The following is a 24391-nucleotide window of genomic DNA, read 5'->3' on the forward strand; positions in this document are numbered from 1 at the left end:
TTTTGGTCTTAGGTTTTTAGAAAGGGTCGCATGAAGCTTTTGGTCTTAGGTTTTTAGAAAGGGTCGCATGAAGCTGAGGTTAACCTCAAAGTTGCTTTTGTAAGCTGTGTAGCTGGAGTTGGCCTTGAACTAATTCCTGATCCTCTTCTACTTTCCAGTGTGAGGATCGCAGACATGTGCCAACAGACCCAGTGAGATGGTTTCTTTACTCACTGATTTTTGTAGTGAGTTGGAAAGAGGGAATTAATGCAAAGAATAAAACAATACAGAACAGTACATGGGCAAACAGGAGCATGGTAGAAAATAGACCCTGGAGGAGTCAGGGAAACTGGACCTCATCTAGCTGGATGAGGCAAGAAGGAGATGAGGTGAACTTGAGTTTGGTAGATAGATTGAGATACAGGGAGAACATAGCCTCAACAGGATGGAGACAGAGGCAGAAATGAAGGCGACACATTTGACTGAAAAAGAAATTAAAAGAGGAAAATATTGTTGAATAGATTCAGTTTTAAACTATTGTAGCAACATTGATATATATGCGTGCATACACACACACACACACACACACACACACTAATATATCCTATACATAGAGATTATAGGATTTCACTTGGGAGAAACACCTGTTTCAGTTACATTGTCCCCTGAGCTTTAGAAATGAATCCACCCTGAGCAGTTGTTTTAAGCTATGCGGTTTATAAGTATCTAACATGTACATTGGTAGAGAAATTTTTTTACTTAGCCCCTAATCAAAAGCTACTTTCACTCTAGCTACAGATGTCCCCGAAAACGCTTTGACGGTTCTTGAAATATTTTTAAAACCAGTGAAACCTTGTGTATTCTCATGGTATAAACATCCAACACCCGAGCCTATGGCATTTTGGCAGCCTCAGCATCTGTCCTGTGAGCTGAAAATAGACAGATGTAACTCTAGGCAGTGCTTTACAGCATGCTTAGCGCAAGACTCCCTTTTAAATATGTTCATCCTTGTTTGGAAGCTCAAAGGAAATGCAGTTGCTGCTCTGTGCTCTCTGGCCTTGTGGTTTGTGGTTAAACTTTTCAGTACAAAATGTGCCTGAAATGGTCTGTTCTGTTTGATTCTGTGAGGGAGGATTTACCCTGGAGGTTCATCAGGGCACCCGTAAAAACAGACGAGAGTTAAAAGAGAGTTGAGGGAGAAATCTAGCTAGCTTCCTTATTTTCCAGATCAGGAAACTAATTGGGTCTTGATTGGATGAGAGACCTCCCTGCCACAGTATCGCCACACTCTGCAGTTTAAGTGTCCCAGCCCCTCCCAGAGATGACACAGTGGCTGCCTGGCTATCCTACCTATACCTCTGTTGTAGCTTTATATGCAGCACTCCCTGTGTTCATCCTTTCCTCCAGAAGGACAAACTCTTCCTTTTTCATTTTAATTAATTATCAAGTAATTAGTTTTTTTTTTAAAGTTTAATTACATGACCCCAGCTGGCCTCCAACTTGCTTTCTCTGCTTCCTGGGATTATAGGTGTGAGCTCCCATGACTGATTACTAATTATTAGCAAGCAGGTGGGGAGATGCATTGAAAGGAAAGCACAGGTCCTAAAATCACACTAAACTCACCTCTGGATTCAGGGTTACTTGCCAGCTTTTCATGATTTTTGCAAGTTGTATCTCTGGGACCCACAGGATCCCAGTGCCCCTGTGGAGTACAGTCAAGTAACCAGAGCATGCATGCAGGGTAGCATGGTTATATCTTTGGCAACACCTTGCTCAACATACATCCCCCTGCTCAGCTTCCCCTGTGGCTCATGCTTTTCTTCTCCCTATCTGCTCTCATCTCCCTGTTTGATTCTAACACAGGGTTTTGCAAGTATGGCCCTTAATCAGCATCAACATCATGAGCTACTTGTTAGAAATGTAAACGTGGGAGGCTGGAGATATGGTTCAGTGGTTTAGAGATGGTTCAGCGGTTTAGAGTATGGACTGCTCTTCTGAGGACCTGGGTTCAATTCCCAGCACCCACATGGCAACTAACAGCCATTTATAACTCCAGTTCCACCAGATTTGATGCCTTCTTCTGACCTCTCTGGGCATTGCGTGACACTTATCTACATGCAAGCAATAGACTCATACACATAAAATAAAAATAATAAAATATTTCAAAAAATAGAAATTAAAACAAAGAAATGTAAATTTGGGCCTTACCCCAACCTTTTGAATTAGAACAGTAGGCTGGTATCTGCCTTCTCTGTCTTAACAAGTCCTACGTATGGGTCATTCTAATGCAAGCTATCGTTGAGGAATTCACTCTCTCCTTTTGAGTGTAATAATCTCATATGTTGCACATCACCTGGCATGTATTAACTACAATGGACAATGCTTTAACTATTGAATGATATTTTGTAATTAATCCATATATTTTTTTCCTTTGTCTAAAATTTCACTGAGACTTTTTTTCTATGGGAAGAGGTTTTCAGCACTAATAAACCTCTGGTTGGTGGTTGGATGGTGATGTCTTTCTCAAGAATAAATATAGTCTGAGTGTTATCTGAAATGACTTATGAGGCTGTCAGCAGTGCAGGCCGGCTTGTTTATCAGTGGGCCCCTTCTGGATAGAGCAGTAGATTAGCAGCTTCTGTTCCCACAGTGTTGCATGGAAGCACATGGAACCATTCTGCTAAGAGCTGGGAAGTCAAGGTTTATATCCCAGCTGGGATAACATGGGCAAGTCATCAAACTTTCCTAAGTCTCTACTATCCCATCTTTAAAATCTGGTAGGGGTAAAAGCTTGAATTGGATTGGCTGATGGTTCTTTCCAGTTAAAATGACTCACTAATTGTAGTTTATATGACTGGGTGACACCACAGATGAGGGGAGCTTGGTTATGGCAAATCTTATGGAACACCAAGTCTCAGCCCGTTCTCAGGGAGTGACGAAGGGCTCCCTCATGGAGTTCTCTGGATTTAATCTGCTATCATTTGTTCTAACCCTTTAACAGAGAGCAGTCAAGTCTCTTCAGGTTGCTAGCCCACTCCAATCATCCTTGATTCAGGACTATATTTCTTTTAGGAAGTCACTGAAATGTATATTTAGTAGGTGGTTGGTGCTTCTAGCAAAATCTGATAGTGAAATACATTTTATAATAATTAATAAGCTTTGACATTATTGGTTACTCAACACAAGTACAGTCTCTCATCGAATCCTTACAACAACCCTATGAGATATGTTTTATAATTTTCAATTTATAGATGAAAAAGCCATGAGACAGAAGAGAAATTGCATGGCTTGTTTAAAATTACACAGTGAACAATGGATGGAATTTGGATTTGGATGCTGGTTGTCTGGCTCCATAACTCTGCTATGATGAGTCAGTAGTCAGTGTTAAATAGTGAATGAAGTTAGCAGGAGACTCGTTCATTGACTAATACCATCGAGACTCTCTCAATTTAACTGGAAGCTGTACTTTTTAAAAAAATCCTATTTGCTGCTGTCTAAATAGCGTTGTGTATTCATCCACTGCGGGATCCTGGGATATGAGGTGAAGATGGGAACAAATGTATCCAATAGCTTGTGAACCATTGTTATAAGTGAAGTGTGAACTGCCATGTCTATGGAAGGAGGAGTCCGAGAACACATATCCCCTCATTACAAAGGGGGATGATGGGGACACGGGACCAAGAATGGGCTGTGTTGCTCTAGCCTTTACCAAGAAGCAAGGGCAAGTTGACATAACAACCAGCACTGGTCCTATGAATCACATGGTATCTTCTGCAAGTTCCCCAAACCATTGTGGACTGGTTTCTTCACCTGTAAGATGGCAATTAGAGACCTCACACTCCTGGGTGTGGTGTGTAGATAAATAATGACCTGCTTTAGAAAATTCTTGGCTCTTCTTGGAAAGGCACTTTGGAAGGGGGAAGGGTGCCATTTTTCTGACTCATCAGAAGACTAGGTCAGAGCTGGAGATGTTGCTGTGATCTCTCTTTGGCTCTTTGTTTCTTCAGGAGACCTCTTGAGGAAAGGCTCACGTGGAAGAATTAAGTACAAATCACAGATCTAAAGCCCCAAGGAAGGCTGACCCAGAGGCCTTCCTGTCTTGACCCTGTATTTACCTCTTACATACAGGGTGAGATGAGAGATTCAAAATGCTTGGGAGGTTTTGTACACAAGTTGAAGTGCTTAGGCTTATGCCTAATGCCTTGATGCATGATGCCGACTCTCCAGGATGGTGGAACCCTCTGACCCATTTCCTTTCCCCAGGAGTGTCATGGTAGTCATAGTGCTTTGGCTTAACGTAAACAGGAGAATGTGAGGACTTCTTCTGTAAGTATTTTTGTGAGTCCCCTCTGTATCTGTACCAGATATATCTGTGTGATATATCCAGATGCTCACTTTTATTATGGAACTTTAATATAACTATAATATTTTCATCTTCTGAGCCTGCACAGCATAAAATAGGCAGGGTACTAGTGCTTCTACCATGCAAAGTTTGATGGCACAGAAGGATTTAATTATTTATTTGTTTATTTTTGTCTTTTTGAGACAGGGTCCCCCTGTAGCCCCAGCTTGCCTGTGCCTCCCAAGTGCTGAGATTAAAGGCATGCACCACCATACTCAGCTTACAGAAGGATTTCTAAACAGAAATCAGAAGATCTAGGTTCATGGGCCAGCAAGATGGCTCAGTGGGTAAAAGCACCTGTCTCTAAGCCAGACTACATAAGTTTGATCTCCAGGGCCTACAAAGTAGGAGAGAACTGACTTCTGAAAGTTGTCCACATGCATGCTGTGGTCTGCACGCACACGGACATGTGCACATGTGCACGTACACACACACACACACACACACACACAATAATTGCAGTTAAAACTTTTTTAAAAAAAACGAGCTGGGTTCAAATTCTAACTACTCCTTATTACTATGTAACTTGACAGGTGGAGAGATGGCTCAGCTAAGTACTTGCTGCTCTTGCAGAGGATTGGAATTTGGTTCCATGTCAGGTGGCTCACAACCAGTAACTCCAGCTCCAGGCAATCTACTGTCCTATTCTGGTCTCTATGGGCACCTGTATGTATGTGGTATATATTCACATAGACACACACACATATACAAATAATAAAATGAATCTTACATTTAAGAGAACTTGTGCAAGTCTCTTAAATTTTTCTTTGAGTTCCCTTTTATATTTGTTATCAATATGAAACAGCTCTTGCTCCAAAGAGAGCAAGAAGAAGTTGATTCTGAGCCAAATATGAATGATCATAGCCCAGGAACATGGATTCAAGTTGCCCCAAATGACACATTCCATTGTAGAGTTTTGTGGACATCTTTTTTGGGGTCACAGAACAAAAGAAAGTCATAAATCAAGGTATTTACCAAAGACATTAGTAGGGACCTGAGGTAGGGGAGTTATTGCAACACAAGGAAATTTCTGTTATTGGTTTCAGGTACTGCCTGATGACATCCTGAGCTTTTGGTTTGGTGGAAACTAGTGGTCTGCTAATAATAATGATAAGGTTAATTGATGCATTCCAAAGGTTTTGCCTGATACTCAAAAGGTGTTAGGTCAGTCAGAGGTGCATGATAAACGGCTATTAAGAGGACTAAAGATGGCCTAGGATAATTTTGGCTGTGGATCTGTAACATTCCATCTCTCTACAATCACAGGTTCCTATCAGTCCATCTGCAGAGTCTTCAGCACAGGTGAGGCATTGTCAGGAACTTTAGTTCACAAGAGCAAATGAGAAATGAGTAACACTGCCTTACTGAGTTACAGGAGCAATTATATATATAGTTTGTTGCTGTTATATTCTGTGTTTGAGACAGAGTCTCACATTGTAGCCCAGGCTGACTTTGAATTTGCATCAGTCCTGCCTCAGTCACCCAAATATCAGGATTACAGGTCTGAGCCACCACACCCGGCCTCTCACAGAGATATTGCTAAGGTCATTTTTGATGGTGCATGGCACCATTCAATGCAAAATATTGCTGTTTCATTTCTGCAAATTCTCCTTCATCATGTAGTATACAGTATGCCAGGCTCCTTCCTGGGTATGCTTACCATCTTAGTGCTTTGCTGATGTGCTGCAGATTGCTGGACATGATGGCACAAGCCTATAATTCCAGCACTGGGAAAGTAGAGACAGGAGGATCAGGAGTTCAAAGACATCCTTGGCTACATAGTAACTTGGAGGTCAGCATGGGCTACATGAAGCCCAGTCTCAAAAAACAAAACAAAGAGAGAAAGAGAGAGGGGGGGGAGAGAGAGAGAGAGAGAGAGAGAGAGAGAGAGAGAGTCTGGGATTTAGCTTTGTACTGAGTTGACATGAGCCTTGGAAGATCTCTGTTTAGAACTTTAACACTACCTTTCTTCTGTACTCACAGAACCATTGTTTACCACCTCCTGAATAAGATTCGCTAGTGGAAGATTTGTCAAGACCAGCTCAAAGTGGCTATTGAAGCTTTTGGGATATTGTGAGAGCGTGTGTGTGTGTGTGTGTGTGTATGTGTGTGTGTGTGTGTGTGTGTGTTCTAAGACCGTCTTCTGCCTCCCCACAGTCCCATACGTTAAGTGTAGAGTCCTGTTCTTTTTACTTCCTATTCTCATTCCCGTCTTTTTTGTTCTATTGCTCTAATTAGTCTTAGAGAATTCAGGCATTTTCTTAAAGTAAAGCTATTTGAAATGTGCATTATGATTCCATTTCATGTAAAAAATGTACTTACCAAGCTCCTTGCATATGCACAAAGCAGGTTTTTGCAAAAATACATAAGCAACTATATACAGATCAAGTTCTTCAGGAAAGCAGAGGTTAAAGAAGATTTCAAACGTGTCAAAATAGAATAGTCTCACAATTCTCATTTCTCTCATTCCCCGGTCATTAGCTTTGACAGTTCGTTGCTAGTTACCCAACTTCAATAATTGTCAGTTCATCCCAACCTAGGACAGAGACTTTTCACTTTTATTTTACACATTTCTCAACTATAAGCATATATTATTTTGATAATTTAAAAATTTAATTATGAGCTGGTGCTGTGGTGCATACCTATAATCCTAACACTTGAGAGGCAGAGGCAGGAGGATCACAGCAAATTCAGGACCAGTCTGGTCTACATAGCAAGTTCTAGGCCAGACAAGGCTACCCAGTGAGACCTTCCTCAAAATAAGAAACAAACGGGATGGAGAGATGGTTCAGTGGTTAGGAGCACTGGCTGCTCTTGTAAAGGACCCAGGTTCAGTTCTCAACACCCACATGGACACTTACAACCATCTGTAACTTCAGTTCCAGGGGATCTGATGTCCTCTTACCTCCATGGGCAGTGCCTGCATGGGTGCACTCAGGAACATATAGGTAAAACATTCATACACATAAAAAAATTAAATAAAGCAAAATAAAGTTTAAAAAACAAATTAACACCCTGAGGTTTCAATTATAAGACAAATTCAAACATTGAAAGCAATTGCTGAACAAATTATATTTGTTCCTGTTTTCAGTGTCATTCTTTTACAGTCAGAGTCTTTCAAGGAGAGGGAATAATGAATGACTTTCTCTGGCTTCTCTGATCTCCAAGGACAGATGTTGGTTGCTTCAGACCATCTGGAAAGGACAGTGGCTTTGGTTTAAAGCACACCTTTGCCAGGGCTGTTCTTACGTCACTAGGGCCTCTGTCAGCCCTGATCATGTTTGACTTGCGGTGCTTTTAGATTAAACTCTTTACTTTGGCTGAGATTCATGACGCTGTTTTTAAATGAGGTTGAGTGGTTTCAACCTCCCTTTGTTCCTTGAGTCCCACAAGCTACTGCAGTCTTCAGTAAGCTATTTTTTTTTTTCTGAAAAATAGTTTCTATCTTTCTTATCAGATGGATGATGATTTTGTAGATATTATTAACACTCTGCACTCAGTAACGTTTGTTCTCTGAGGACTAGAAGAGGGAAGTGCTTGATGTGCTTTCAGCAACTGGTTAGCCAGACAGGAATAGAAAATTATAGAATTCACGTTGAATTGAAAGTTTGTTAACTAGTTGTCTGAGATGAATGATAAGAAACTGTTTATTTATTTATATTTTAAATACCATGGCCAGTGGGCTCGAACATGTAGGTAAAATAGAGATGTTAAAACAGAGAATTTTGTTTTCCTTGCTATATTGAAAGAGGGTTGAGTGAGACTTTGTGAGTCTAAAGGCTTTTATGCCTGTGCTTCCCATAGTGCTGAATGCAGAGTTCTCATTGATTTTCACATCAGCGAGGCTCAAGCCCTTCCCATTTGCTGTCATTGGAATTGCAGCAGTCCATAAGCAGCGCTCCATCAGTGTCCACGGTTCCATCTAAAGTCATACAGTATGATATATGCTTTACCAGTGTTGCTAAAACATTGTAGGAGAGCAGGAGGGAAGATTGCCCTTGGCTGTGGGAATTTGTTCACCAAGCAGATGCCATTCCAAGGGTGCCCCTGGAAGGGCCAGTAGAGGTTTGTGAATTATTGAAGGAGGGAAGAGGGAGTGTCCTGAGCAGTGGGGCCTCTGGTGAGTAGAGACTTGGAGGCCATGGAGGGCGAGTGGAGGTGGGGGAGGTGAAGAAGAGTTCAAAGTGTTCCCAGCACAAAGTAGGTATGCTTGTGTTTGGGAGGTGAGAGAAGAGTGTGGGTCAGGGAGGAAAGCCTGCTTTCAGCCTAGGTTTGCAAGTTTTGGAGCCAGCAAACCCAGACTCAGTAAGCCACCTAAGGGTATACGGAATGTCTTAGTTATTTTTTCCAAACTATTATTAAGTTTGTTCTTTGTCAGTTTCGTACATGTACATAGTACATTCTGATTACTGCACCCTCTCTGAAGACCCCTAGCCCCATTTACCACCACCTTTTTACAAATCTCTTTCTCTCCATTCATGCCATTTTGTTTGTTTTGTGACTTGCTGAGTTTAACCGAGGCCATCTGTGTGACGGTGGGTTTGGAACTATCCGTTGGAGCCTAGTGGGCTTATCAGTTGCGTATGTAACGAAAGACATCTTCCTTCAGAATCTATTAGTCATTTAGCATGGAGGGGTGGGGCCATAGGAGCCCCTCTCCAGTTTTGGTTATTAAAAAGAATATACATGGCTTGGAAGGGAAATAGGAAATGGGAAACAGGAAAACTCTAAAGGACCAAGACCCTCCAGCGCTCATGTGCGTCTTCAGGCCCTGTCTCTCTCCTGTCTCAGTCTGGTCTGCCTTCTTTGTCTCCAGGTCCTGCTGGTCTCATTTCCTCAGTGTCTTCTGGTCCTGGTAGTTTTGTTATTGTTGTTTGTTTTGGCTTTTGCTTTTTTTTTTTTCCAGGCTGGTCTTGAATTCACTAAAATCTGAAGCTAGCCTAGAGCTCCTGATCTTCCTGCCTCCACCTTCCAAGTACTGAAATAACAGGAGTATTCTACTCTACCCAGTTCAGTTCTGGTAGTTTTAAACCTTTGTTTCATGAATTCCAGGAAGACCAAGGATGTAGAAAGCATATGTGGGAAAAAAAACAAACCAACCAGGAAATAATTGACAGTTCAAACTCCATTTAACCAGGGCCTCTAATACGCTCTGTTTTGACACCTGAGGAAGTTTTCACTTTAGAAAAGTGTCCATTGCACAGAGAGTTTGAAAACTGCAGCTGTAGCTTCAGATGGGGAGCAAGCCATGCCCCTTGGCTTTGCTGATTGATCTGGGAAGAACCTTGAGTCCTGTGGGCCTTTGGCTTGTCCTGCCCATGGAAGAAGTGGGGAGGGGCTGTCCCAAGTCAGGGGCTTTTTCACTCAGACCCTGTTCCAGGCACAGACACAGAGCTGGGTTTTGAACTCTGTCTGCCTGGTTTTTAGAAAGGCTAAGAAAGCAGTTTTAAATAGAAAGGGATGTTGAACATGGCAGGCAAGGAGGCCGCTATATCCAGGCAGCATGCTGTATTTAAAAGTATGACTTTGATAAGCAATTAAGCATTCTAGAGAGTGCTATTCCATGAGTGGTTCCATTCCATACAAGTTTCTCCCCAACAACATTCTGAAATTTGCTCACTCTCACCATTTTTGAAATATCTATGTTTATTAGTATGTTAAAAGTTGTGTGCCTGCATTCTGGGGGCTCGGCACCACAGCCCTGGCAGGACTGCTTATTTAAAAAAAAAAAAATTGTGAAAAAGCCAGGTGTGGTGGCACACACCTTTAATCCCAGAAGATCTCTGTGATCTCGAGGCCAACCTGGTCTACATAGTGAATTCCAGGTCAGCTGGGGCTACAGGGGGATGCTGTCTCAAGAAGACACACACACACACACACAAAGTTGTGAACATGCTGGGTATGGTGGTGCATGCCTTTAATCCCAGGGTTCAAGCAGCAGAGGTAGATGGGTCTCTCTGAGTTCAAGGCCAGTCTGCTCTACATAGAGAGTTCCAGGCCAGCCAGGGCTACATAATAAGACCCTGTCTTAAAGAAAAAAAGTTGTGAAAATATGGGGCTGGGGATATTGCATGATTGATAGAGTTCTTGCGTAGCCCTGGGTTTGATCCCCAGCACTACATAAACCAGGTGTGGTGGTGAATGCCTGTAATCTTCAGATACACAGTGAGTTCACCGACAGGCTGGGAGACATCAGACCCTGTCCCACCCAAAAAAGTTGTAAAAATATTAAAGAAATGAGCATAGTTCAAGCCAGGCATGTTGGTGGAATAGGTAGAGTATGAGGCCAGCCTGAGCTACTTAAAAAGACTCTTATCTCAAAGAATCAAAGGTTGGGTACAGCACTTGTCTCACATGTATAAACCCTATGTTCAATCCCTAGCACTGGAAAAAGAAAATAATAATGAAAGGAAGAGACTCTTATTTTTTAAAACACAGAAAAACCTTTTGGATACTAGTTACTATGAAAAATGGAAATATTGCCAGGCATGGTGGCACAGGTTTATAATCCCCACACTGAGCCAGGCATGGTGGCACAAGTTTATAATCCCATACTGCCAAAACTGAAGCAAAATAATGTCCAACGCAAGGCCCAGTTCGTAACAGTGCTGTATGATGAAACCCTTCCTCAAAAAAAAAACAAAAGTGGAAGCTGACGCTGGAATATCTTGAGTTTGAGGTCAGCCTGGACTGCAGAGTGAGATCCTGTTTCAAAAAGCAGGAAGACTTAGGTATGTTGCATACTAATAGGTGGTGGCTAAGTTGTGTGAGGAACACCCACTATGGCAGGCAGACCCTCCCTCTGTTTTGAACGTGAGGTCATTTCTATTTGTGTCGTTGTACAGCTGTCCACTATGTCAGCATTCACTGCACGGGACAAAATAACCTGGCACGATCACAGTGTGAAAATTCCTCTCTACTGGGATAGTTTTTCTGGAAGATACCATTTTCAGTACACATTTTCAGAATTCTGTTTCTGTCCATAAAAGAGATGGTAGCACAGGCATTGAACATTTGTAAGCCCTGATAACATGTCTGAAAATATCAACTTTACAATTTCCTCTGTCTAATTTTTTCTTACTTATTTCTGTTACCTTCTGCCATACCCCTGCCTGCTTCCATTTCTTTATTTTTATGTGTGTGTGTGTGTGTGTATGCACTTGTGCATACACAAGCATCGTGCGTGATGTGTGCTGAGGGGGATTCATGTGCCACAGTAGGCATGTGGAGGTCAGAGGACCACTTTGTGGAGTCAGTTCTTTCCCTCCACCCATACCTGGGTTGTGGGGCTTGAACTCCTGTCCGCAGGAACCATTACCCTCTGCGCCATCTTGGTGCTGCTCTCACCCCTCTTCTCTTTTTGTTTGCTATGTTTTGTTTGTGAGACAGGGTAGTACTAGGTTGTCTAGGTTGGTCTTAAACACACCGTGTAGCCCAGGCTAACTCTGAACTTGTAGCAATCCTCTTGCCAGCCTTTTGCATGAGCCACTGGGCCTGGCTATACTTCTGGGTTTGTTTTTGTTTCTTGTGTTTGCAGTGCCAGGGATGGAACCCAGGGCCTTTCGCATGCTAGGCAGCATTCTACCACTAATCAACATCCCCAGTCCAAACAGCTTAGCTTTTCTTTCTTCACTCTCTCTTCAGAGAGTGAACCGGGGGCCTTATATCTGCTGGATAAACTCTGAAGCTCTTTACCACGGAGATCCAGCTGCTGCTTTTTAAACAAGAAATCTAGCAGGCTCTGGTGGGACAGAGGGTGGTGTGCCCTGCTTCTCCTCACCGTGCAGGGTGAGTCAGTGAAAATGAGGAATGTTTGAGTTAGCACCAGGCTCAGGGGTCATGGCAGGATAGAATGAAAAGTTCTGTTCTGTAGTATTCAAAGATAAACACTACCTAATAATCTTTTTTTTTTTAATTTGGAAAGTTTATGAGGGCTAAAAGCCCTCTCTTGGCTCCTAACGTACTCCTCCTCCACCACATTTGTGGCCATTTGCTCCACATTTAAAGTTCTAAATAGATTGGTCTTTATTATTCTTGGATTCCTGACAGACATCATGTCTAAGAATTAATGTTTTGCATTCTGTCTCTCAAAGCATATTCAACAAACTACTCAGTACCATCATCACTGATTTAATTAAAAGGATCTGGGTAAAGACTGTAGCATGCTGAGGTGAACTAACTTTTAAAATTAGGACTCATTGTTTTATTGATGATTATAACTGCATGTAGGTGCCCTTTGTGGTGGTAGAATTATCTGGATTAGGGAGGCATCATGAGGACCCATGCCCACAGGGCTGTTATGACTATGCCTAGCACACAGGAGGATTTTTCTTTTTAAAATTTTTTTCTAATCAGTTAACTAATTAACTAATTGCATGTTGACAGTTCTCTCCACTCTGGTTCCAGGAACTGAACTCGGGCCACCAGGCTTGCACAAGCTCTGTTGCCTACTGAGCCATCTCACTGGCTTCTGTTTTTATTTTTATGAATAGTTCAAATATGTTAGGACAATTCTGTTTCTTGAATTGTGTTTTCTTTCAGATTGGATTCCTTTTTATCTATTTCTATCCTCTTCCTTTCTTTTTGTGGGGGGGGTGTTGTTACTTTTGCTTTAGAATTTTCCATAACTTTACCCCCCTAATGTTTATGTGTGACACAGGTGGCTCTATCCATATTTCACATTTCTTCTTTTCTTTTCTTTTTAAACAAGGATGTCACTTTGTTGCCCAGGCTGGTCTCAAACTTACAATCTCCTGCCCCACGGTCCTGTTAGGATTACAGATGTGTCCCACAACGCCTGATTGTGTCCATATTTTATTCTGTGCTTTGTCTTAAGGCAGTGACAACTCTTTGACCCCTTTCTGAGATATCTTAGCATGTTGTTTTATCCCCTGGGCTAAATTTTTTTGCTTCACTCTAAATGGGACAGGGGCCAAGGTAACTGGAAAAAGTGTTGCTTCTGTGATTTTGTCCAACTTCCTGTCCTAGGTTCCTTTCACTGGGCAGAGATGGTCTCAGTGCTAGGAAGGGATATCTTGGTTCCTCAACCTATAATTGAGTCTATATTAGAGAAAGGGTGTACTTCTTCATTGCATCCATCTTTCCTCAGAAGTGACTTCTGCCAGCCCCTAATCAGAGGACAGAACATCCAGGGTTCTTTGGGCTTTGATTTTCTCCTAACTTGGGGTTAACAAAGGTCTTGAAGATTTCATTTGCATAGCAACAAGGCTGTGCAGTGAGAGCCTGCTTGCCTTACTTCGTCACTGAAAAACCTTGCTTATTTCTTGGCAGAGACTGACAGAACAGCAGGGTTTGCTGGGCACCTCCAGAGGGCTCTGGGTTCTTGTGGCCTAGAACAAGGAACTGAACAGAGACACATGATGGTAGCAGAAGCCAGGACAGTTTATTAGATAAAAGCTGTACTTCTGAGAGAGGGGAGCTTGGAAGAAAGCTTGGAAATTCAAATGGCAGTGGGCACACTGGGGCTTTATGTTACAGAAGGAGGGCTTTTGGAGGTCATTTGCATTGTGTGGTCTCTCCCATGCATGATCTGTTACATGTAGCTCTGCATAAAACTGCATTCATTACATGTCTACTTAGTATCTTAAATCTTCACCCAGGAGTATGTGCTCTAGTATCATGAATCATAAGTCACTTTTGGACACTGCTGTGACTCTGCATCTGCTGCAGTGGCTCCAGCTAGATCTAGTGGCCTAGGCTACCAAAGGTTTCCAGCCTTTGCCAGCAGATTTTTCTCCTGTGCTAATTTTGTAGCCTCTGTGTAAGGCCTTCTGGACCTCATGCTCTGCTTCACTACTTTAAAAACATTTATGGAATCTGCCAGGGATGGTAATACTTTCCTGTAATCTCAACACTCAGGGAGACTGAGGAGGGAGGATCCCATGTTTGAGGTCAGCCTATATATTAAGACCCTGAGTCAAAAAGCAGCACACACACACACACACACACACACACACATACACACAAATGGAGTTAGGTTTTACCCTTTTTCTTGTTTGGCCACTTTTAGCCAAATTTGTTTTACTTTTCTTTTTTGAGTTTCTTTTGTGTATTTATTATTATTATGTGTGTATATATATTGTGTGTGTGGAAGGTGCAAGTTCCATGGCACACACGTGGAAGTCAGAGGACAACTTTGTGGAGTTAATTCTTCCCTTCTACTGTTACATGGGTTCCAAGGATCAAACTCAGGAGTCATGGTTAGAACCTTTCCCTTCTGAGCATCTTGTCAGCCCCACTTTTCAAATCATTTGGTTCAATATTAAAAGATGGGGAATTTTTATTGTGGTTTCAATCTATCAGCTTTACAAGTTGTTTGCATATCTTACCTGGTCATTAGTACAGGAAATCTAGGGTATGACCCCTAGCACAGGGGCCAAAGTACTTTCTGGAAAAAGCAGACAAACACAATGAGTCAGGTGTTTTAGACGAAATCAGGTGCATTCAGGATGGTATGGCCATAGACAGGGTCAGATGTTTTAAGCAAAATTATACAACTAGTTTCCCCTAGAGGAGAAAGCACTAAGGATTCAAATTGTCCTCTGCTACCAGTGTAGATCCCTTTCTTTCACCTCATAAAAGAGTAATCCTAATATACTAACTTTCATGTTAAATAAAACAAATCCCCCATAGGCCTGCCAGATGAAATGCAGAAATGCTCAGTAGAATTTGAATTGCAGATCTAATCATTATTTTTTAGTATAAATAGATCTTATGCAATATTTGTGCCAGCTTATAATAAAATATTTGTCTCTCTGAAGTTCAAATTTAACTGGGTTTCTTAATTATTTTCCTTCTTCAGTGTTATATGTATTATGCATGTGTGTATGTTATGTGTATTGTCAATACTGTATTGTATGTGTTGTTTGCATGTGTGTGTTGTGTATTATGTGAATGTTGTTTGTACTGTATGTATGCATATGTTTGTGTGTTTGTTCATCTGTGTATCTGTTCTGTGTATGTATGTGCTCTCTGTTCTGTGTATATTGTTTGCGTGTATTGCGTGTATATGATATGTATTATGTATATGTGTGTTGTATATATATGTGTGTTATTTGTACATGTGTGAATGTGTGGTGTGTGTGTGTGTGTGTTGTTGCTGCTGCTGCTGTCAATGATGATGATGTTAAGATAGGGTCTTATGTAGCCCAGAATGGCCTTAAACTCAGTATAGCTGAGAATGACCTTGAACTGATCCTTCTCTCTTCACCTCCCAAGAGCTATAGGCCTGTCCTGCCATACCCACCCCCACCTTCTTCTTAAATCCGGCAACCCTGCTCCATCACTGACATCATAAGAGCATTTTCTAGGTCTATTGGATACCTCTCTGAGGCATTTTCCTCCTGTCACTGGCATTGTCATGTCACCTCTCTTGCTAATGGATTCATTGCTGTGTTCTTTCCTTATCCAGTCCTATAAGATGTTTTGACTTTTAGATTTTAGATAATTATAAATGGCAGAACAGTGTATTCTTTTTTTCTGGTAACATTTTCTTTTCCTTTTTTTCTCAATGTATTTTTTAATTGAACTTTTGTGCATTTAATACAATACATCTTAATCATCATATTTAGACCTGCACCACCCTATAGCACCCCCCCTACACACACACACACACACACACACACACACACTGTATTTCATGCATTTGGAACATTATATTCTAATTAAGTATCAATATTTATCTTAAGTTAATTATCAGCCACAAAATTATCTTTGAATGACCAAAATAGATGTCAAATTCCATACCCAATGCACTCTTTTTAAAAATAGATGTTCATATCAGACTAATGCCTAAAACCTTTGGATTAATTTTTTGAAAGATTTATTTTATTTTTAATTATGTGTATGTGGGGGCAATTGTATGTGCCCATGTGGGTGCAGGTGCCTGTGGCATCCAGAAGAGATTTTCAGATTCCCTGGAGCTGGAGTTATGAACACCTGTGAGCTGCCTGATGTGGGTGCTGGGAACCAAACTCCAGTCCTCTGCAAGAGCATGGTCTTAACTGCTAGGCCATCTCTCCACCTCTAAATTCTTCATTAGTCTTGGTATGCAGCTAGTGTAGCAGACCATGGTAAAATAGAAGCAGTACATAGAGGGAGCTATTTGAGTTCAGGAACAAGGACAATGAGCACATATCACAAGACACCCAGAGTATTAGCTCCTTTTATGCTGCTGTGATAAAATACTATAACCAAGGCATAGGAGGAAGAATTTATTGGACTTATGGTTCCAGAGGGATAAGAGTCCATCATGGTAGGTAGGCAGGGCAGGAGGCAGCTGGAGCAGAAAGCTGACAGCTCACATCTTCAAGCATGGGCAGGAAGCAGAGAGGGTGAAATTGGAAATGGGATGGGGCTATGAATGCTCAAAACCTGCCCCCTGTGATGTGCTTCCTTCTGCAAGGCCACATCTCCTGAACTCCCCCAAACAGCATCTCCAACTGACCCAGTGTTCAAATACTTGAGCTTATGGGGTACATTCTCATTTAAACCAACATTCCCAGGCTACATTGTAAGACCCTGTCTCAAAAATCCAAAGTACTAATACTAAGAACAAGAGTAGCAGCACCAGAGCAAAGGGAGGAGACAGGAGAATGGAAAACAAATACTTTCTCTAGGAAGCATGGGGACCACTGGGTGCAGGACAAACAACTCTGGCTATTGTTTTGTTCTCTGGAGACATAAAAGTGACAACATTCCAGAAGTATGCATGGCCTGCCCCCCAGTGATATACTTCCTTCAGCATGGCCACACCTCCTAAAGGTTCCATGACCATCCCCAAACAGCACCATGAACTGAGGACCAAGTGTGCAAATAATTGGAGCCTATGGGGGACACTCATTTGAACCATTGCATTCCACTCCCTGGCCCCTATAAGTTCAAGACCATATCATAATGCAAAATGCATTCAGTCTAACATTAAAAGTCCCCCTTTAACAGTCTCAATATTATTTAAAAATCCAACATGTAAAGTCTCTTTTGAGACTCAAGGTACTCTCTTAACTTTTAGCCCTCTGCAAAAATCAAATTACATACTTCCAACATACAATGGTACTAAAAACACATTCCCATTCTGTGCTGGATAGCTTTAGTATCAACTCGACACACCAGGATTGAGGGAGCCTCAATTGGGGAATTTCCTCCATAGGATTGGCCTGTGGCCATGTCTGAGGGGCATCTTCTTGATGAGTGATGTGGGAGGGCCCAGCCCACTGTGGGTGGTGCCACCCCTAGGCAGGTGGGCCTGTGTTGCATAAGAAAGCAGGCTGAACAGGGGCCAGGGGAGCAAGCCAGTAAGCAATGATCCTCCGTGGCCTGTGCTTCAGCTCCTGCCTCCAGGTTCCTGCCCTGAGTTCCTACCTTGGACTCCCAGATGAACTGTGACCTGGGAGATGTAAGATAAAATAAACCCTTTCCTCCTCAAGTTGGTATTAGAGTGTTTTGTCATAGCAGTGGAGAAACAAACTAGGACACACTCCAAAAGGGAAGAATAGGGGTATAGTGGAGAAATACCAGATGAAAACAAGACCAAAACCCAGCAGAGCAAACACCAAATCCAGTAGCTCTGTGTTTAATGTCTGGGACTTTAATTCCATAGGGCTTACAGGGCTCAGTCCCACCAACTTTGCTGCCTGCAACATACATCTCTGTCTTGGGCTGTCTTGTCACAGGTATGATTCTCTGTGTGCAACTCTTCTTGGCAGCTGTCTCGTGGCTCTGGCATCTTCGACATCTTGGGGTTTACATGGCCAACCAAGCTTTACCTTCACAGATCCACACAAGGACTTCTCAGGGCTTCTTTGCCTGTCAGGGCCTTCTTTACCCAGGGATTCCCCTGCTGCATGCTGCCTCGCCTCAGCGGTTCTCTGAAACTATAGAGGAAGAACTATGACCCCTCACTCTTGCATCTTTCATCCCTCTAAAGTCAGCAGCATGTGAATGACACTGCTAAGTTCTGTTGCCAGCTCTGGATGGACCTCTACCTGCTTCATTCACATAAGGAGAAGCTTTTGTGGGTTGTGGTTTCTAAGAGGAAACTCCTTAGGCCTTTTCCTTTCACAAGGAAGCTTAGCTGGGTGGGGTCTTGTACACTTCCCATTGTCCAAGTGCAAGTCTGGAGGCCTCTCCTTAATGGCTCTAATCTTACCAAAGAGAGCCTCACCTTCAGCACGTTCCTTGGCTCCAACATTATTAAGCTTCCTAGTGCTCTCTTTCTCTCCAACTTAGACATTCTGTATTTCTTTTTGCTCCTCTTGTTCCTTTTCATTGTAGAGTTCCATAATATTCACCATTAGTAGTCAGTCACCAATTCAGTATTAAACTGTCTTGAAATTTTCTCTGCCAAAGAAATAGTCCATTACTTTTCAACTTGACCTTAGGCAAGGTCTTAGGCTGCAGGCAGAGGTCCCCCAGATGATTTGTCAAACTATTCCAGTAGCTCTTTAACTCTTTATTTCCTGCTGGAACTACATTGTTCTCAGTCCTACTTTCTTCCAGGCTCCTATTAGAATGACCTGTTGGACTCTTCTTACAGCACTCAGTTGCTTTTTTAGTCTAAACTTCCAAAGTCTTCCACATTTCTTAAAAAACCCACATGGTCAATTTCTTCACAGCAACAACCCACTATCTGGTACCAATTTCTATATTAGTCACTTTTCTGTTGCTGTGATGAGACACCATGACCAAGGCAATTTACAGAAGAAAGAATTTCTTTGACTTGAAAATCCAGAGGGGTAAGAGTCCATAATGGCAGAGGAGGTGTTAGAGTAGCAAATAGCTCCATAGATTAACTGGTCAAGACTATAAAATCTCTAATCTATCTGTTGGAAGACACACAGTTTCACTGGTCAATCATCTGGTCAAAGGACCACCCCTAGGAAGGCAGGTTCACCTTAAGTTATGCTAAATATATGGGTGGAATACCTGGTGCATTAAGGAGATAGTGAACTTTTCCTGCCTGGAATCCCACCTCCCAGTGCAGAGCTTCTGGACCTAGGAGTAGATATATAGGTTTCTGTAAGTCTCTCCCTTTTCTAAACTGCTTTGTTTAATGCTTTGGGCTACTCTAGAGCACTTTGGGCTACCCCAGCATCTTGTGTTTCTTTACTTTTTCTCGAAAACTTCCTTTTCCTAGCCATGTGACTGTCAGTCAGCCACATGGCTGACCTCCATGCAGGCTCTAAACCTGCATGGCTTCATGGCTTTCTTTCCCTCTCCCCTCCATTCTCCTCCTCGAGGTGGCTGATCACCAGCGCTCCTGCCCTGTGGATTTTCCTTAAAATTCTAATAAAATTGTCCTAAAAGCTTCCATTGGATCCATTCTTAAATTCTGTTATGAATGAGACTAAGAACCCTCTAGGGGATGCTCTTTCCCCCTCGTTTCAGAGGTATGGCAGCAGGAGGTGGCTGGAACAAAAAGCTGGGTGCTCATATTTTCAAGTAGGCACAGGAAGCAGAACAAAACTGGAAATCTGTTGGGGGACCCTGCTGCTAAGGTTATAGTCCTCCATGTCCGGATAGCTCTAAGGGGCTCGGTGCTATATGGAAGGACTCCCTTTCTCAGCAGGGGGCCTCCTGCTCTCTGCCTGACTTACCTGGAAAGTGCCACCGAGCAAGGATGCCTGACCTTATTTGGAACATGACTGTTGGCATAGTTACCTGCAATAAAACTGCCCCCAGTTTTTTTCTATATGATAATTAGGCATTCCCCTATAATCGGATGATAGGATCCCCCTGCCACATGTAAATAAAGCATACTATGAGCACCTATGAGCTGAAGCTTTGGCTGCTGCCTCCACACTATATTTTCCCTGACCCCCCACTGAATCTGGAGCTGTATCACTGAATCTGCCTCCCCGGAAAGTCTTTCCGTTCTGCTCACTGGCCGTCCTGAACCGGTTCATCGCTTCTGCTCCCTTTGTCCTCATGGATCAGAGGCCAACGACCCTCGAGGGGAGGGAGAGACCCACAGAAATCCAACAAGGCTTAAGAACTCTCAAACCCACCTCAGTGATGTGCTTCCTGCAGCTTTGCCAAACCTCCTAAAGGTTCCATGACCATCTCTCCTCCCCATACAGCTCCATGAACTGGGGAGCAGGTATCCAAGTACTTGGAGCCTATGGGAGACATTTTCATTGAAACCACCACAGAGCCTGAGTCCTTGAGTCTTTCCTTCTCAGACATTCCAGGATGTTCCAGTCTTCAGCCTTCAGTGGCTGTGTTCACTAGGGCTACCAAAGCGAAGGATGATAGACTGTGTGGCTTAGACAACAGAACTGTCCTTCCTCGCAGTTATAGAGGCTGGAAACCTCAGATCAAGGTGTTGGTAGCATTGCCCTCTTCTGAGACCTCCTTGGCATGTATGTGGTGGTATTCTCTGTATGTCTTCATATACATAGGTCCTAATTTCTTCTTATAAGGACACTGGCCATAGTGAATTGTAGACTATTCTCCAGACCTTCTTTGTTGTGGTAGTGCTGGGGATTGAACACAGGGCCTTGTATGTGCTAGGCAAATGCTCTACATCTGAGCTCCATCCTTAGCCCTTAATTCTGTCTTTAGAAACCCTGTCTCTAAATACAGTCACATTCAGTATGGGAACACTTGGAATTAGAGATTCAACTGAAGAGGCAGTTATGAATCTGAGGAGCACAGAGGTTGGTCTATAGTGGTAGAACAAAGAAGATCTATCTAAACCTCAGAGATTCTAATTCAGTGTACTCACCAGTGTACTGGTGACAACTTGATTAAAACCCATTCAAAGCCAGGCATGGTGGTGTATGCTGTAATTCTAGCACTTGGGAGGTAGAGGCAGAAGGATTAGGAGCTCAAGGTCATATCCTTGGCTACATAGCAAGTTTGAGGCCAGCTTGGGCTACAAGAGACCATGCCTTGGCTCCCCCCACCCCCAAACAGGCTAGAGATGTAGCTTAGTTGGTTGATTCCTAGCACAGCACAGCAGTACACATTTGCAATCTTAGCACTTGGTTGGTGGAGGCAGGAGGATCAGAAGTTCAAGGTCATCCTTAGCTACATATGGAATTGGAGGCCAGTCTGAGATACAGGAGACCTTGTTTCAAAAACAACAAAACTCTCTCTCTCTCTCTCTCTCTCTCTCTCTCTCTCATCCTCTCTCATCTACACATGCTACACACACTTTTCCATTGAGCTACACTTAGTCTCTCAGTTTTTTCTTAAGGACATTATCTGTGGGGTGCTGGTCTTATTCTTGGTTGTTGTTGCTTGGCATATACATTACACCCCTAAATCTCAAGATGGCCAGGGACAGGAAGTTTATTCCTAATCTCCTCTTTATAGCCAGGGGGGAGAAAAAACATTAAGACACTTGTTTAGGTCAAATGGATTATTCATATGGTATTCCCACTTCCCAACAATGTTCACAATATGTGTTAAGCAGCCTAGAAATCAGGAGGGTGAATTATAGGAGGTGACTTTTTGGGCCACTGGTTCAGATTCTTCATTTGAAAACTAAAAAGAAAATGCAAGGCTGATCTCTTTTTAATGGAGGCAATTGGCAGAAACTTAAAGAAAAGACAAGTGTATGATTCCTTTGACAAAGTCACAGAAGGGGTGGGGAAGACCCTGAATGACTTTTCTCCACACTAATTCACCAGTCTGGAAGTAAGTTGTATTTTCTTGATCAACAGCTTTAATGGATTTCTCCCTGACTTTTCATTTATCCCTCTCTCGCTGGAGGCAGCCTGATAGACTCTGAGGGACAGCAACAGGCCTCAGATCTCATTTTCACTACTTGTTAGCACTGTGGTTTTAGACAAGACACTTAATCTCTGAGATTTCAGTCTCTGCAAGGAAAGGATGAGGGCAGTAATACTAACTTCTGGTGAGGTGGTTCCAAACATCACTGGAGTTAATCACTGTGAAGTGAGCGTACCAGCTTGTCGAACCTAATAAGCCTCATAAAAGATTAGCTAAGGTAAACCAGGTGTGGTGGCATGTTCCTGTAGCCCTAGCACTTGGGAGATGGAAGCATGAAAATCAGGAATTCAAGGTCATCCTTGGCTACAAATCAAGTCTGACGTTGTCCTATCTGGCCTACAGGAGACCTTGTCTCAGAAATAAACAAACAAATAAGGGAAAAGATTAATTATGGTCCCTCTTGGAGAAAAATGCCCCCAAAGGCAAGCATCTTTGTCTTTATTTTCTGGTTCATGTTTCTAGTTGTAGACGTACATGAGTCTGTCTTCTGAATGAATACAAATATGGAGAACTGTGAGCAATCTCAAAGAGAAAAGGTAAATTGTTTGAATAAGTGTGTGAAGTTTTTGTTGCTCAGCTGAAGCAATTACCCCTTGAGACAGAGTAAGGAAATTTGACAAAGGTATTCTTTGGAAAGACTATCGCCCTCTCCTGAATGGCTGGTAGCTCAAGGTTGGCCACAATCAGTTACCTGTATAGCTCCCAGCCCCAGGTGGAATCACTTCCTGGAGCCTTGGGATGCTGACAGGATGGAAATGACTGTCATGAAGATATTTTAATGACCCTTCAATGCAGAGAGCTTATTTTGTTACTTCTTGTGACACTGGTTTAGTAATTCATGCTGTCATCCACAATCCTCAAGTTCTTGTTCATTTTTCTTTCTAGGCTGAGGCTCCACGAAGAAAAGGTTATTAAAGATAGGCGGCACCATCTCAAAACCTACCCAAACTGTTTTGTTGCAAAAGAACTGATTGACTGGCTGATTGAACACAAGGAGGCCTCTGACCGAGAAACAGCGATTAAACTCATGCAGAAATTAACAGACCGGGGCATCATTCATCACGGTGAGTGAGGAAGCCAGGTCAAGGTAGCTCGGGAGGAGAAGGAAGACCACATCTTCCCATGAATTGTACCATTAAGAAATAAGCCGGGCGTGGTGACGCATGCCTGTAGCCCCAGCACTTGGGAGGCAGAGGCAGGTGGATCTCTGTGAGTTCAAGGCCAGCCTGGTCTACATAGTGAGTTCCAGGACAGCGGCTTACAGGGAGACCCTGCTTCAAAAAAAGACCAAAAAAAAAAAAAAAAAAAAAAGAAAGAAGATCCAGGAATCTTGGAAGAGGCCTAAATACTAGCACTCAGAAGCAGAGGCAGGAGGATCAGGATTTCAAGGGAATCCTTGGTGAAATAGCAAATATGAGGCCAGTCTGGGCTACATGAGACACTATCTCCCAAAAGTCCAAAAGTTAATTAATTAGCAAACAAACAAAACATTTTATTCTAAATTGTCTTTTTTGTACTTCTTCCCTATTACATTCCCACCCTTCCTCTGAGAGTTAGTAGGGTCATTTTCATATACTTTTCTAGACTGTTCTTTTCCATATGCGTTTTTGAACAGTGTGCTATATTTCAGCCCTATCAGGATACATATTTACTCTTTTCCAACTTCATCAACATGTGGTGTATGAAATCCACTCAAAGTGACAGTATACCTTTTGATGAAATGTTAGCCTACAAACCAATGGGTTTCCTCTTGGCATCTTCATGAATATGCATCATTGTGTTGTTCTCATGCATGCCTCTCCCCCACTGTCTACACCTGCACCTTCCCCCAGCTTGTTCTTCTTCATCTCTGAGTTAGTCCCCCTCCTGCTTTTTTAAAAATTATTTATTTAATAACCACATAATTAGAAGAAGCATTTCATTACAACAGCATTGACATATTCAATAACAATTTCCTGAGCTAAAATGCATCTCTTTCAAAATTAGCTGTAAGTATTTAGGTTTACAGTTGAATTATTCCAGTTATACAATATTGTACTCAGTATAAACCCTATAAGACATAAAATTATATGAGGTTTTAACCTTTAAAAAAGTTCTCCATTTCATTATTAAAATACAGTTTCATACAGAAAAATACATTTTTAATGCAATTGACATTAAGATGTTTGCACATGTGCTTCTAATCTCTATATATCTGATTATTACTAGTCATAGTCAGTTACTTTCTGAGCTCCTTGGCACCTGTGTAAGATC

General features: G+C 42.3%; 1 protein-coding gene across 1 annotated transcript in view; it reads left to right on the forward strand.

Moving 5' to 3' along the window:
- The window catches only part of Deptor (DEP domain containing MTOR interacting protein), a 177747-nt gene that overhangs the window by 36203 nt on the left and 117153 nt on the right, over window positions 1-24391 (forward strand). Inside the window, exon 2 of the mRNA XM_008837981.3 lies at window positions 23024-23202. Within this exon, the coding sequence (XP_008836203.1) occupies window positions 23024-23202 (179 nt within the window). The remainder of the gene's footprint in view (window positions 1-23023; window positions 23203-24391) is intronic.

The sequence above is a fragment of the Nannospalax galili genome, unplaced genomic scaffold (genome assembly GCF_000622305.1).
Source record: "Nannospalax galili isolate Female #2095 unplaced genomic scaffold, S.galili_v1.0 scaffold17, whole genome shotgun sequence".
NCBI classification, from domain to species: Eukaryota; Metazoa; Chordata; class Mammalia; order Rodentia; family Spalacidae; genus Nannospalax; species Nannospalax galili.